The following is a 15045-nucleotide window of genomic DNA, read 5'->3' as shown; positions in this document are numbered from 1 at the left end:
GTCGACCTTATGACTGTCAACCTAGAGTCCATCTATGATCAGACCGGATACCCAAAAATAAATGATCAACCTCCATCACCAAATATTATCTCCTTCCATAAATTGTAGATCACCTAGTTTTAAACCCCTGCATTATTTATTCCTTCATTTCATTTAAGACAACCCCTGACTTGTGTAATATGTTCTCTGTTCTAGAAATGAAGGCTAGACTAGTAGCAGGCGTTTCTTCTGCTCATATTGTGAGACTGACCTATCGGTGTCCCAGCCCACATCAGCAACCTTTATACCTAGATGTTTCAGTTGTTATATTATTGTCTTTTTGGTGTGTACTATGTTTTTGTGTTTTGACATTTTTATTTCCAATAAACAGAATTTTAAGAATATCTCAATTATAATTCTGTTCATCTTTGTGTGTTATGTTTGGGAATTGATATATTGCCTACAGCGGAGTTTCCCCGCGCCACCATTACAATCAGGTTTTAAGGATATCCAGATGGTTAAATCATACTGAATGACATACTAATTAAGTCACATGTGCTAAAACATGCATACCCTTAAAACCAGGGATGATATTTTACATTGGGACCATCCACAAAGGGGGGGCGAGGCTTTGATGCCGGTGGGTGGGGCTTCCAGCAGAGGGGCGTGCACTATCGGTGCAAACCCTGGTTTCATCCATTTGGGGGAGTTCCCAGCTTTCCCCGAGGTGCTGGGCAGCCCCGGTGTCCCTTCATGCGCTGTTGAGATGCCGTGCAAGTGTGCATGGCCTCTATTTAACGATCGCCGGCTCCCCCGAACTGCCCCGCCAGCGGGACACTGTGACCCGTGGGAGGGACAGCAGGACGGTCTGAAATTAGCAGGACTGTCCTGCTGTATCAAGGTTAAGGGTAGCCCTATGACTGCACACAGCAATAGCAAGTCAGGCTCCATGGTTTTGCACATATGAACTTGTAGTCATCAGCAGATACAATCCCAGAAACGGATATGACGTGCCTGTGTTTTCCCAACCACTCCCCATAAACTACCCAATAACACTTCCAAACATTCGCTTCTGTCAATCACTTTTCATGAAATCCTCTCTGTGAGAGGGATCGCAGCGACCCCTTCATGTATGGGCACTGCTATAGTGGCACATTCACAGTCTGACGATAATCACCGTGTTGCGTGATAATCGGCTTGAATTAGGCCTATGGACAAAACCATGTGCACTGCAGGTGGGGCAGATGTAACATGTGCAGAGAGTTACATTTGGGTGGGGTGTGTTGAAAATTAAATCTAAATCGCAGTGTAAATATAATGCAGCCAGTATTTACCCTGCACAGAAACAAAAAAAACTCCCCCAAATCTCACTCCCTCTGCACTAGTTACATCTGTCCCACCTGCAGTGCAGTTTGGTTTTGTCCATTTACAGTATTAACAAAATGTGCCCTGCAATCCGATTCAAAATCAGGCACTATGTACGATCTTTAGCACAGAAGTCTGTAAAGCCTAACAAAATGACTTTACTGGTATCAGCATGGTTTTGCCCAATTTGAGAACAAATTTGTACTGTGATCAGATCTGAATAAAGGCCAGTGTGTACTGATGTGCACTCCCGCACCATCGCTGGGCCCGGCCGCTCATCTGCTGGCATTAATAGCCGATGAGCGGCTTGCCATAGTGTCCTGCAATGGAAATTCAGGTGAAATACTGACTTTTATTTCCGTGGCTGTTCGCCTAAGATGAGGTGGGCGCTGGCATCATGTCACCCCAAGCAGGCATCAGCACACTTGCTTCTACAAGGCCACGCCCAGCGTTTTTATGAGGATGCCCATAAAACGCTGTGCATTCCCCCTTCTGCCTCCCCCTGCCCTCCCTCCCTCCCTGCAGCGAAAGGCCTGGCTAGTGTGGAACGCGACTAAGCCATTCGCTGCCAGGGTTTGCACATGCGCAGAAATGCGCATGTGCAAACTCCAACCATCGGGGCTGGGGCTGAGATTCGGATCGCAAGGAGCGATCCTGAATTGGCCCCAAAGTACATAGAACACATTCCTCATAGGGTTCAATAGGTCACTACGTCAAAGAGAGAGACCATAGAACAGGTGTAGCTGTTCACCACCTCTTTAGGCCCATACACACCGGGCGACTTTAAGCTGAAAGTCGCTCAAAGCAGCAGGTTTGAGCGGCTTTCAGCTCAAAGCCACCCAGTGTGTATGGCCCGGCGATGAGCGGTGAGCGCTGCTGCGCACTCCCGCAACATCGCCGGGAAAGCCGTTCATCTGCTGGTATTACCAGCAGATGAGCGGCTTTCAGGATGGCTTTGCATAGTGCTCCGCTATGCAACGCCGTCCTCCCCCCCTCCATCGGCGCCGGGCAGGGGGAAAGCTGCTCAGTGTGTATGCATGGACAGCGTCCCCCATGGACAGCGATGATCACATTCATTGCTGGGGGGAAAGCCGCTCAGTGCATACACACTAAGCAGCTTTCCCCCCAGCAATGAATGTGATCATCGCTGTCCATACACGCTGGGCATTGTCCCCCAGTGTGTATGAACCTTAAGTATCCGCATAACACATTATCAACAGCTACTAAAATAAATGTGCAGCCAATCACTTTGCTGTTTCTGAATACCATGTTCTTGTAAACGTTATTTTATTGCACAGTGCAAATACTCATCAGGTTGTTTAATGTAAGGCACATACAGTATACTGTAATAGGGGCAATCATTCTTTCTGGAAATTCAAGACAAGGCCTCATTGACTCAGCAGGTCTGTGGGCTTCTTTCAGTACAATGTAGCAGATATTGGATCATTATGGAAACCCATGTCCACCACTTAAGATTCATATTGTGAAGACGTCCTTATACAGGGGTTTGATCAGACATTTGTATGACTTGTGTTCTGTGATGTCACAATGTCGATCTTCGTAGCAATTTCTAGACTAGTGCGGAATCGCACCAACTTCCGAGTCCAAAACTGTCCAAGAAAGAAAATACATTTGTGGCCACGAACACTGCATCGCTGCGAAGACACGGGGCGAGTGGTCATTATAATTCATCATGCCTAAAGACGTTGTATTCCTGTTTGGAAATGAAGCCGTCGTTGTTGTGGTCGTTCTTCTGGAATATGTCTGTTAGAACCAAACCATGCATGGAGGCGTCTCGCTGCTTCCCGTCCTTCCGGAACTCTTCCGTTAAATAATGGCTGATCTGCGTAAAGAAAGAAATGACACGGACGCGTGACTGGATAGGTTTACAAAGCCAAAAATGAAAGAACCATGTGAGACAATGTTACTATATCAATGTCCACATTTTTGTATCTCTGTCCTTAACACAAAACTGGGTACTTGTGTAGTTTCATGGCGCCCGATATATTGGATGCGATATCGGCCGATATATCGGAGTTGATTTTATATAGTGTGGCGAGCACAGCAAGCCCAAAGCGTGGCAAGCGGACGTGGGTTACTGCGCTCGTCACACTATATAAAATCAACTCCATGCGTAGTGGATAGTGGGGTTATGAACAGGTAAAAAAATCGCTTTGGATCGCATCGATATATCGGCGACATCGCATCCGATATATCGGGCGCTGTGAAACTACACAAGTACCCAAAATTGAGTTATCCTACTGTTCATAAAAGATTGATATGGTTACACTGCATGTATGAACTAAACACTGGCGAATCTAGAAATATGGTAATGGGTGGTCCCAGATTCCACTACTCCTGTAGTCCACAGCTGATTCGCTGGGCCTTTATCTCCTCAAGGTCATGTCTACACTGGGGATGCAATTACAATCCCGACGGTCGGAATCCCGGCATTCAAAATCCCGACGCAGTAATCCCGACCACCGAAATCCCAACACTATCTCTCTCCGTGGGTGTCCACGACACCCATAGAGGGAGAATAAATGAGTGTGCCAAGCGTAGCGAGGCACCGTGCCCGCTGTGTGTCGAGTGCAGCAAGTCCGCAAGGGGTGGCGATCCACGTCCCCCCCTTGTTAGGATTTTGGCGGTTGGGATTCCGGCGTCGGGATTTTGACCGCCGGGATTTAGTACCAATCCCCTACACTGATATAATGATTAGGGTGGCCAATCCTGGGAGGTATACACAAGTGGACACCCTCCAACTGTACCTTTTTGGCCAGTACAGTACCTTTTTAGTTTTTGGCCTGTACCAGCCAAGAAGGGCTTTGTACCGATTTTCTGAGTCTCTGACTCTCCATTGAAAGACCACACCCCCTTTCCAATTTTGTACCGGTTTCTGCCCTTCAGATGTTGGAGGGTATGGGATATGCGACTGAGATGTGTATATTTCTTAAACAGCATAAGTAACCCAAAGTTGATGCATCACACACTGCAGCATTTTTATTTCACACCATGAGAAAGGGGACTTAGAGATTGTTATATACAGGGTATAGCCAGTGAAGGTGAGTATTCCTGGCAAAGTTAATTAAACATATTTCATTGATTAATCATGCTTTATAAATAGTAGCTTAAATAGCCCAGGTATGTGGGTGTGACAGGTAAAGTAGGTTGTTAGATCAACCGGGGAAAATTGATGGGTCTGAATGAAATGATGCAATGGCGAAGCTTGTACACTCCGGAATTAGATCCAGCATTATAATAACACTAGAAAATGTATAAAACATTTGAAATCTACATAGTAAGCGTTCAGTTACCTCTTCTTTGGAGAGCTGTCTGTCATTGTCCAAATCTATTTCCTGAAACGCTTCAATACTGCGCGGCCCTTTACTGATTCCGTACAGCTCAATATCAAAGATCAAGGTTGCGTTGGGTGGAATTTTGTCTTGTAAAGAAAAAAAAAAACATTCCGTTAACATAAGTATGGCAAAAAATACGGTTTTAGGTCATTCGAAGAAAAAAAGGTACTTCTGTATTATCTGGGTGCCCGATTTTTTCATTGCATGCCACTACTTAAGGCATGCGATGCGATGCAATGCAATTTGATGCAATTTTTCATTGTGAAGACCCAATATTTTATTGTATAGTCAGCCATGGGTGATTTCATACCCCCACTATCCAACTACGCATGGAGTTGATCTTTTATAGTGCGCTCGCCACCGAGCCCGAAGCGTGGCGAGCGCACGCAGAATACATGTAAAGTAATCCGCGTCCGCACGCCACGCTTCGGGCACTATATAAAATCAACTCCATACGTAGTTGGATAGTGGGGGTATGAAATTGGATAGTGGGGGTATTTAATTGTATAGTCACCCATGGGTGAAATTGGATAGTGGGGGTATTTAATTGTATAGTAGTAGTAGTAGTAGTAGTAGTAGTACGTTTATTTATAAGGCGCCACAAAGTGTCCGCAGCGCCGTACATAGCAAACAAAAAAAAACACAAAAAAATTACAAGGTAACGTACAGGGTGTGTAGAAAGATACAGTATAAATAGGGGTATAGCTGGTAGAACTAAAATCAGCATCAGTTCAGAAGTAGGTGTCAAAATAGTCAAGGAGACCGAAGATGAAGTAGAGGAAGGGAAGAACAAGACAGGAGCACAGGTGAGGTAATGAGGTAGGGTGAGTACGTGAGGAAGGAGGGCCCTGCTCATAAGAGTTAACATACTAAAAATAGGTGGGTGGACGAACGAAATACAATAGGATAAGTAGGAACGGAGGGGAACGGAGGCAGGATAGGAGGATCAAAAGAGGTTAGGAGGAGGGATAGGCTAGTCGAAAAAAGTGGGTTTTGAGGGAGCGCTTGAAAGAGGTAAGGGAATCAGATAGCCTGATGGGTGGCGGGAGGTTGTTCCAGTGCAGGGGGGCAGCGCGAGAGAAATCTTGGACACGGGAGTGGGAGGAGGTGATTAGGTGAGAGGTCAGTCGGCGGTCAGCGATGGAGCGAAGAGGACGGGAGGGAGTGTGGATAGAGATCAGTGAAGAGAGGTAGGGAGCTGTGGAGGAGGAGAGAGCCTTGTAGGTGGTGGTGAGGAGTTTAAAGAGAACTCGGAAAGGAATGGGGAGCCAGTGAAGAGATAAACAGAGGGGGGAGGCGGAGGTAGAGCGGCGGGAGAGGAAGATGAGCCTAGCAGCAGCGTTAAGAATGGATTGGAGAGGTGCGAGGCGGGTGAGAGGTAGCCCAGAGAGAAGGATGTTGCAGTAGTCAAGGCGGGAGATGACAAGAGAGTGAATGAGAATTTTGGTCGCGTCAGTGGAGAGGAATGGTCTGATGCGTGAGATGTTGCGTAGGTGAAAGCGGCAAGACTGTGAGAGAGCACGAATGTGGGGGGTGAAAGAGAGGGAGGAGTCAATGATGACACCGAGGCAGCGCGTTTGGTCGGTGGATGTGATCTCGGTTTCACCAATGCTGATGGAGATAGTGGGAGAAGAGGGGATGTTCGGGGGATGGAAGTATAGTCACCCATAGGTGATTTCACACCCCCACTATCCAACTACGCATGGAGTTGACTTTATATAGTGTGGCGAGCCACCAAGCCCGAAGCATGGCGAGCGGACGCAGAATACATGTAAAGTAATCCGCGGCCCCTCGCCACGCATCAGGCTCGGTGGCTCACTGCGCTCGCCACACTATATAAAATCAACTCCATGCGTAGTTGGATAGTGGGGGTATGAAATCACCCATGGCTGACTATACAATTAAAAATTGGGTCTTTACAATGAAAAATCGCATCAAGATGCATCGCATGCCTTAAGTAGTGGCATGCAATGAAAAAATCAGGCGCCCACATAATACACAAGTACCGAAAAAATGGTACGAGGTTTGGGTAGAATCCATACACAAATGTTCAAGTGTTCCTTTAATAAATAGCATTTAAATAGAGCAAATATACTGTAAAAACAAAGAAAATACCACGAAAAAAATCTTACTGTAAAATAATTGGAGAGTGTGTTCAATAATGAATAAGAATAGTATTAGGACCCCATTGTGCTGCTGTAATCAGCACATTTTGAGGATAAAGGGTGCGATGTAATAAAGGGACTTTCGAACTTCCCACATGTACTAAGCCTGGGAATTTGATGCGGAGGGTTACACCAACTTTTACTGGCGTCACCCTATACAACAGTGGTTCTCAACCTCAGTCCTCAAGACCCCACACAGTTCACGTTTTTTAGGTTACCCAGCATGTGCACAGGTGCACTCATTACTCACTGACACATTTTGAAAGATCCACAGGTGGAGTTAATTATTTTGATTCTGTCTGGAGACATGGAAAAAGTCCACTGCACTCAGGGGTCCCGAGGACCGAGGTTGAGAGCCACTGCTATAGAAGCCGATTGGCATCATTCTGCATTCATTATGGTAGGGATCCAATCAGATCCCTCCCAGACTTGATCGCAAAACACATTTTTTTCTCTAATGGACAAAACCATGCTGCACTGCAGATGGGGCAGATGTAACCTATGCAGAGAGAGTTAGATTTGGGTGGGGTGTGTTCAAAGGGAAATCTAAATTGCAGCGTGAGAGTAAAGCAGCCAGTATTTACCCTGCACAGAAACAAAATAACTCACACAAATCTAACTCTCTCTGCACATGTTACATCTGCCCCCACCTGCAGTGCAGCATGGTTTTGTCCATTAGAGAAAAATGTAGCTTTTGATCCATGCACAATAGGTCGACATCCAATAGGTCGACGGGGTCAATTTTTCAAATTTCTTAGGTGTAATGACAACAACATGGACTCCATGCTTCATGCGCGACCCACTATTAAATTCTCCCTCTATAGCGAAGTAAAAAAAAATCATGGCAAACTTTTCATGTTGACATTTTGACCCTGTAGACCTTTTGGGGTAGACTGTCTATCCAGACACTTTAGATCTATAAACAGGAACAATGCTAACAGGAACAAAGCTCATTATCAGGGCAATTGCACACCTGGCTGCTCATTCTGCCTGCACTAGGATCCCCAGAGGGTACCTTCCCCGCCAGGCCCACAGTAAAATGGAGGGGGCGTGGCCTCTTGGAGGGGGTGTGACCATGCCCCCATGAAACAAATAAACGGGAGGGAGGGTTCTCCCCAACTCAGAACATGGCACTGTGTAAAAAGTACACTCCCCCCTCCCCTCTCGATGCCACTGGGTAACTTAACAATGGAAGGTTGAGACAAAAATAAATGTCTCTGCAAATTCTATGTTAATGCTGCCTCATCCTGTCTGCATAGGTGGTGTGCGCAATGCAACAATAGGTACAATTATTGTGCTGCCATATGGAGCAGCAGCAGATCCGTGGGTGTAATGTCACACACCTGCCATTCAGAATCACAACGATCAAAGGCTATAAATATATGTAATTATAATAATAGATGGAGAACCAGTATTGCCTAAACACATACAGTATGCCAGTAGCTTTCATGCTGTGTCCTAGCAATAAGTATTTTGCAGACTGTGAGACAAGGTGCAGAGACTAACATGCACATAGTTAGGCTAACGACAACTAGGCTTACAGATGACAGTAATGAGACGTTGACATAGACTCACATGCATTTCCATTCATAAGGATAGCCAGCCAGCTCCCCCAGCATGCAGAGCTACGTTTGAGATAAAGGTGTATACTGTAGAGGAAGAACAAGCTTACTGTATATTCAAGCATGCAATACACTGTTACACAAAATACCACATGCTATGCGTGTCTTCAGTGCTATTATGGAGAAAATCTGGAGGTTACCTAATACCTGTGATGCTGTATTAAGGTCCATACACACTGAGCGGCTTTCCCCCTGCCCGGCGCCGACGGAGGGGGGGAGGATGGCGTTACATAGCGGAGCACTATGCGAAGCTGCCCTCAACGCCGCTCATCTGCTGGTATTACCAGCAGATAAGCGGCTTTCCCGGCAATGATGCGGGAGCGCGCAGCAGCAATCACCACTCATCCCTCGGCATACACACTGGGCGGCTTTGAGCTGAAAGCCGCTCAAACCTGCTGTTTTGCGCGACGTTCAGCTCAAAGTCACCCAGTGTGTATGGGCCTTAAGACTTGTCAGCAGGCTAACCTATGAAGAGGTATTACAACGTAATGCCTTCATGCTAATATCACCTGCCTCTTACAGGGGATATACACGAGTCAAAAACTTTCCACACTCCTGTTATATTAAAACTTGACCGCACTCTCTTCTCAGAGGAGCAGCGTGCAGTGATTTGCTTTTGTGTGATCTGAGGGTATGTCTTGTGCTGATATTTATCAGAGACTTTGCACACAGTATGGAGAAAGTGTTTTGTCGGGAAGAAATGTGTATGAATTGATAAAGACGTTGAAATAAGGTCACAGAAGTGTCAGCCATGAAGAAGGAGACAGACAGTTGTCCTCGTCAACAATTAATAATCATAATAATAATAATATTAATATGAATTAATGATGAAAAATACTGCCGGTTTCCCAAAAGGTCATACAGGTCGGGTCTCCCTTTTCCAGGTATTCCAAAAACCGAAATATTCTGAAAACCGTGGTTTTTCAGAATATTTAGTGTTTGTTTGTTTTTTTAGTCCCCCCACCACTTTTTTTCATACTTACCTCGTCCCCCGATGTCCACGGTGGCCTCCAGGATCCTCTTCAGCGACATCTCCGGTCCCAGGGGTGCATTGCACGAATGAGGTCACCGGTGCGACTGCGCACTCGCGCAATGCACCCCTGGGACTGGAGACGCAGATGAAGAGGGTCCCAGAGGCCGCTGTGGATGCCGGGGGACCATCGGGGCACTACCAGGGGACCAGATAAGTATAGAAAAAGAAAATATATAAAAATAAAGAAAAAAATATTCCAAAAACCGGAAAAATCCCGTATCCAAAATGCTTGTGGTCCCGGGCATTTGGGATAAGGGATACTCGACCGGTATCAGCACGGGTATATATGGGATTAGATTTACCATAGCCTTTATCCCCATAGGCCCATGAAGGAGGAATGACCACTTTCCGTTTCTCTCCTGGGCACATGTCCATCAGCGCTACATCCAGACCCTTGATCACTTGTCCAACACCAAGAACAAACCACTTGGGATGTCCATTGCTTTCCGATCGACTGCAAGAAAAAACCCATCAATGTAGTGAGAGAAGAGTCATAATATAAACACACATGGATACAAATCCGGACTAGGAATGAAGAACCCTCAAGGAAAGTATTATATAATGCTCACTCCAACCTTATTTTAAATGTATTTATTGTGTCTGCCAACACCACCTCACCATTTTTTTCCTTCTAAGGGAATGAAATCTTCTTTCTTCTAATCTAAACTCGTGCCCACGTGTCCTACAGACCTTCCTTACAGTAAAATGGGCGCTTGACAGTTCCTTATATTGGCCCCTGATATATTTGTACATGTTAATCATGTCCCCCCTTAAGCAGCTCTTCTCTAGATTAAACAATCCCAATTTGTTCAACCTGTCCTCGTAGCTTAAATTCTCCATTCCCCTGATTAGCTTTGTTGCTCATCTTTGGATTTTTTCCAGTTCTATGATGTCCTTTTATAGCGTGGGGCCCAGAATTGTACTCCATATTCCAGATGTGGTCTAACCAATGCTTTGTACAGTGGCATAAATACTTTTGAGTGCCTAGTTTCCATACCCCTTTTTATACATGCTAGTATCCTGTTGGCCTTATTTGTTGCTATGTGACATTGAGCACTACACCCCAGTTTGTTATCTATATGGACTCCTAGAACCTTTTCAAGTTCTGAATTACCCAATGCCTCCCCGCTTAGTTTATAACTAGCACATTGGTTTTGTCTCCCAAGATGCATAACCTTGCATTTATCCACATTGAACCTCATTTTCCACTTTTTTGCCCACTCATCTAGTTTATTAAGATCGTTCTGAAGCGCAGAGACATCCTCGGTCGATCTAATTACTCTGCTCAGTTTTGTGTCATCAGCAAAGATGGAAACGGCAAGTATTCCCACCCCAATATCGTTAATAAATATGTTAAATAAAATGGGCCCTAGTACCGACCCCTGTAGCACTCTACTTGTACTGGTATCATATTTGATACTGCGCCTATCACAACCACTCTCTGTTCTCTATTACACAGCCAGTTCCCTACCCATCTACAAATTCTTACCCCTAGTCCAGGGGTTCCCAATCTTTTTAGAATCACGGCACCCTATAGTAGCAGAATTTTTCCACGGCACCCCTAGGCCCCCCACAAATATATAAAATGAAGTAGATTGTGTTTATATGTGTTTCTTAGGTTCAGTTATGTGGTAAAGGGCAGGATTTGCTTCTGATTCTACATATTTTATGATTGGCAGCCACCATCACTGGTTTTGTCCACAAATAATTGATCATAAATAATTTGAATTGGTCCTGGACCACCAACCCATGGCACCCCTGTAAGTGTCCCGAGGCACCCCAGGGAGCCACGGCACACAGTTTGGGAACCACTGCCCTAGTCCCAGATCCTCCATTTTGTTTATCAACCTCTTGTGCGGCACTGTATCAAAAGCCTTAGCAAAATCCAGGTCTACAGCATTTCCATGATCAAGGTTGTTGCTGACATCCTCATAGAAGCCTAGTAAATTTGTTTGGCATGAGCGGTTTTTTTCACAAACCCATATTGGTTAATACTAATTAAACTATGAATATCTAAATAATTCTGGATAGCATCCCTTAAAAATCCCTCAAATAATTACCCACTATTGATGTTAAGCTCACAGGCCTATAGTTAGCTGGGTCGTCCCTTTTTCCTTATTTGAATATTGGTACTACCTTCGCTATTCTCCAGTCTTTTGGTACCTTATCCGATGAAAGTGAGTTATCAAAAACGTAATACAGAGAGGTTTCTCCCTTAATTCCATTAGTTCCCTAGGATGAATCCCATCTGGGCCTGGTGATTTGTTTGTTTTGATTTTGCTGAGCAGCAATTTTATCTTGTCTGTCGTGAAAGCAATATTAAGATCTGGCTTGCTTGTCCCATTTGAGGTACCTGTACGTTCCACTGTCTGCTCTCCCCTAGTAAACACTGATGGGAAAAACTAATTTAACAGTTCTGCTTTTCCCTTATCCTCTGTAATGTTATTCCTGTTGATATTGGTTAATGGGCCTATGTTCTCTTAATTATTCGTTTACTATTGATGTATTTGAAAAACTTGTGGCTATGTGCTCCTCATTTTCCCTTTTACACATTTTATTTCATTCTTTGTACTTGCTGAGCGCCTCCTCATTCACGTTATCCTCATACAATTTAAATGCTCTTGTCTTATTGTTGATTGCTGTCCTTACTTTTTTGTCCAACCATGATGGCTTTTTCTTATTGAATTTACCCTTATTGCCTTTTGGGATGTATTTAATAGTTAATGATTCGAGCACATTTTTTAGTGTTTCCCACATTTCCTAAAAAATGTGTGTCACAGACCCACCGGTTGCCTGCTCCGATACGTCAAACTGAGCAGCTCCGGCCGTGACTGGGGTTCACTTTGGACTCTCGGGTCCTTTACTTGAGGTACACTGCCACCAGCCAAAACCTGATTTTAGCGCTTGAAACTGCGCAAGTTGCGGCTTGGCTCGCACCTGACCGCACAATACAATATACAAATGGTAACATGCTGGAGCGTTCTCTTCTGAGGCTAATGAGTCTTAAGAACACAGAACCAGGACTGAGAATATGTATTATTTATTCCTAGGAATACTACAGAACTTTAGAAAATGGTTACAAGATATTACAATGATTTTAAAAGTACACACAAGATTAAATGCAATTTCAGAAATAAAATAAAAGGGAAAAATTACAGAACCGTATCTTACACTTAAGTACCAATCCTGACGTGGGGGGGGGTTCTCCACAAGAAATCTCTGGTCGCTTACAGCCTGTTTGCTACACCCCCAGGTAGTGACAACCGGGTATTCCAAGGTACAGAGGTTTTATCTGCAGCCTCCCTCATCCCTCCCACCCTTGGGATTTTTAACCATTCCCTTGCTGAGCCTAGGGAAGGTCCCTAGATATAGGATCTTTCCCATAAAGAATTTGTCCCTGCTTTGAAGTAGATTTTATACATTCCTCAAGTGATAAGAGGTAATTTAGTGGAGGACCAGAGCAACTTTGGCCTGTTGGCTGGACACTATTGCTCTCCCCCCCAATCTGGTTTATGAGGGGTCTCCGATCTTATCTTACATCCTAACTCCAGAGGAGTCCACAGATGTCAAACAGAGGGAATACAGGCCTCAAACTCAAACCAGGGTCACCTACAGTTTACCCACATAATAAAAGACATGTCCTGATTCCAATACTCACAGGAGACATAACTTTACAACAATATCAGACATACATTGATCGAACAGATAATCATAACAGGAGGCATACTTTAATTTGATCGATCACCTGATCTGATCGTTACAATGTGCTTAAATCATTAACTATTAAATACATCCCAAAAGGCAATAAGGGTAAACATGGTTGGAAAGTCGACACAAGCATTAGGTCGACAATGGCTAGGTCGACAGTCAAAATGTCGACATTCTTATGTGCCGACAGGCAGTATTTCATGCCCTACCAGCCACTAGGGCTTGGAGGAAGAATATAAAAGAATATAATAGAATATAATAGTGTGCCGATCGTAGTAGGCAACCCTGCCGTATTTATAAAAAGAACAACAACAAAAATCCCCCCCGGCACGCTGCTGTCCCTGTGAAACAGAAAAGCTTAAACTACCTCCTATTTATATAGAAAATGCAGAAGATTGAGCTGCAGACATGTTTGGAGGCTGAGTACTTTATGGTTAGGAGCAGCCTGTTTGCAGAAGTGCTGGATGGCTACATATAATTCAGTAACTAACACTTCTGCATTATATTTACAGATAGGAGGCAGCTTTTATTAGTCTTAAGCAGCCCATACACGGTCCGTTTAACGGATCCGTTTGGGACTTAAATAGTACACATCGGATCGGATCGCATCCCTAGTGCATGCAGTGTGCATGCATTGCGATCCAATCCGATGTGTACCTAGTACAAAAAGTATGTGCAGCACATACTTTTTGTACCGTACTATGTGATGCGCGGGAGCGCGCATCGCATAGTACAGAACAAAGCCGTACACAACGGACCGTGTATGGGCTCCATTAGTTATCTGGCTTCCAGTGTGGTGTCCGGGGGGGGACTTTCTGGATATCCCATTTCTTCTCAGCACCTATTGTTACTTAGAAGTTGATTATATTATTTATTATCATCATCAATTTATTTAAAGACTATTCTATTCGCACCCACCCTATCAGGATCTGAAACTCATCCTTCAAATCCATCAATAATGTGACGGGAGTGCGTTTTGTGTACTGCAGTGCCAAGCCGCTCATGTACCGCACAGTAATTGGACCTTGCCTAATATCGGCATAGGGCGGATGTAAATCACTGTTGTCAAAAAATAACACTGGGGCAGATGTATTAAACCTTAAAAAGAGCAGGGGTGATAAAGAGTGATAAACGTCCAGCCAATCAGATTCTGTCATGTCATAGGCTGTTTTAAAACTGTCAGTTATGAGCTGATTGGAAGTTTATCGCTCTTTAACACCCTCGCAGTTATCTCCCTTTAAGTTTAAGGCTTAGAACACCTGCTTCCCTGTGTAATAAGGGGATTGGGTAGAAACCAGATTAGTCCAGACACCGGACTGGACCGGATTCCTGTAGCAATCTTATCCATTGTGGATATACAGTAGTACAGCACTTCCCTGTCCAGACCTGTCAGTGAGATTTATGTCCCATACACCCCCGCCACACCCCCCTCTATTATCTCCACAGTGGCTAATTTTGCTGCAGGAATCCTGGCCATAGTTTTAGTTCCATTCCATTTCGTTTTTTATCCCTGTATTACGTTGCAGCTATTTAAACACTTGGTCAAACACTTACAACATATCACTACATTATGTCCTATTAATTGATGTTATGATGAAATCTAGTTTGTATTTAAAGTATGTAATCTATACACTGTGGGGGTTATTCTGCATTCCCATGGAAATCGCCTGGTGACATGGGGGCGGCGGGGGTGGGCAGCGGACTTCACCGGATGTCAGCTGCCCGCCCATCTGTCTGAATGTCCATGCAGATCTAAGGTTACCTCGGAGTAACCTTAGATGTGCGTGGGCCTTCCACATCACTCGATGGTCAGTGAC

At 44.7% G+C, this 15045-nt stretch overlaps 1 protein-coding gene across 3 annotated transcripts in view; it reads right to left on the bottom strand.

Annotated features, from left to right (window-relative positions):
• Nucleotides 1-2614: 2614 nt before the first annotated feature.
• Nucleotides 2615-15045, bottom strand: part of FKBP7 (FKBP prolyl isomerase 7) — an 18437-nt gene continuing 6006 nt past the window's right edge. For all 3 annotated transcript variants that reach the window (XM_083154714.1, XM_083154712.1, XM_083154713.1), the window contains 3 exons: nt 9823-9974; nt 4659-4786; nt 2615-3187 (listed from right to left, as the gene is read on the bottom strand). In XM_083154714.1, coding sequence (XP_083010840.1) covers nt 3026-3187; nt 4659-4786; nt 9823-9974 — 442 coding nt within the window. In that variant the 3' untranslated portion in view covers nt 2615-3025. The remainder of the gene's footprint in view (nt 3188-4658; nt 4787-9822; nt 9975-15045) is intronic.

The sequence above is a fragment of the Crinia signifera genome, chromosome 7 (assembly GCF_055691185.1).
Source record: "Crinia signifera chromosome 7, ASM5569118v1, whole genome shotgun sequence".
NCBI classification, from domain to species: domain Eukaryota; kingdom Metazoa; phylum Chordata; class Amphibia; order Anura; family Myobatrachidae; genus Crinia; species Crinia signifera.
Note: the sequence above shows the minus strand (reverse complement) of the source record. Positions and strands in the feature narration are given on the sequence as shown.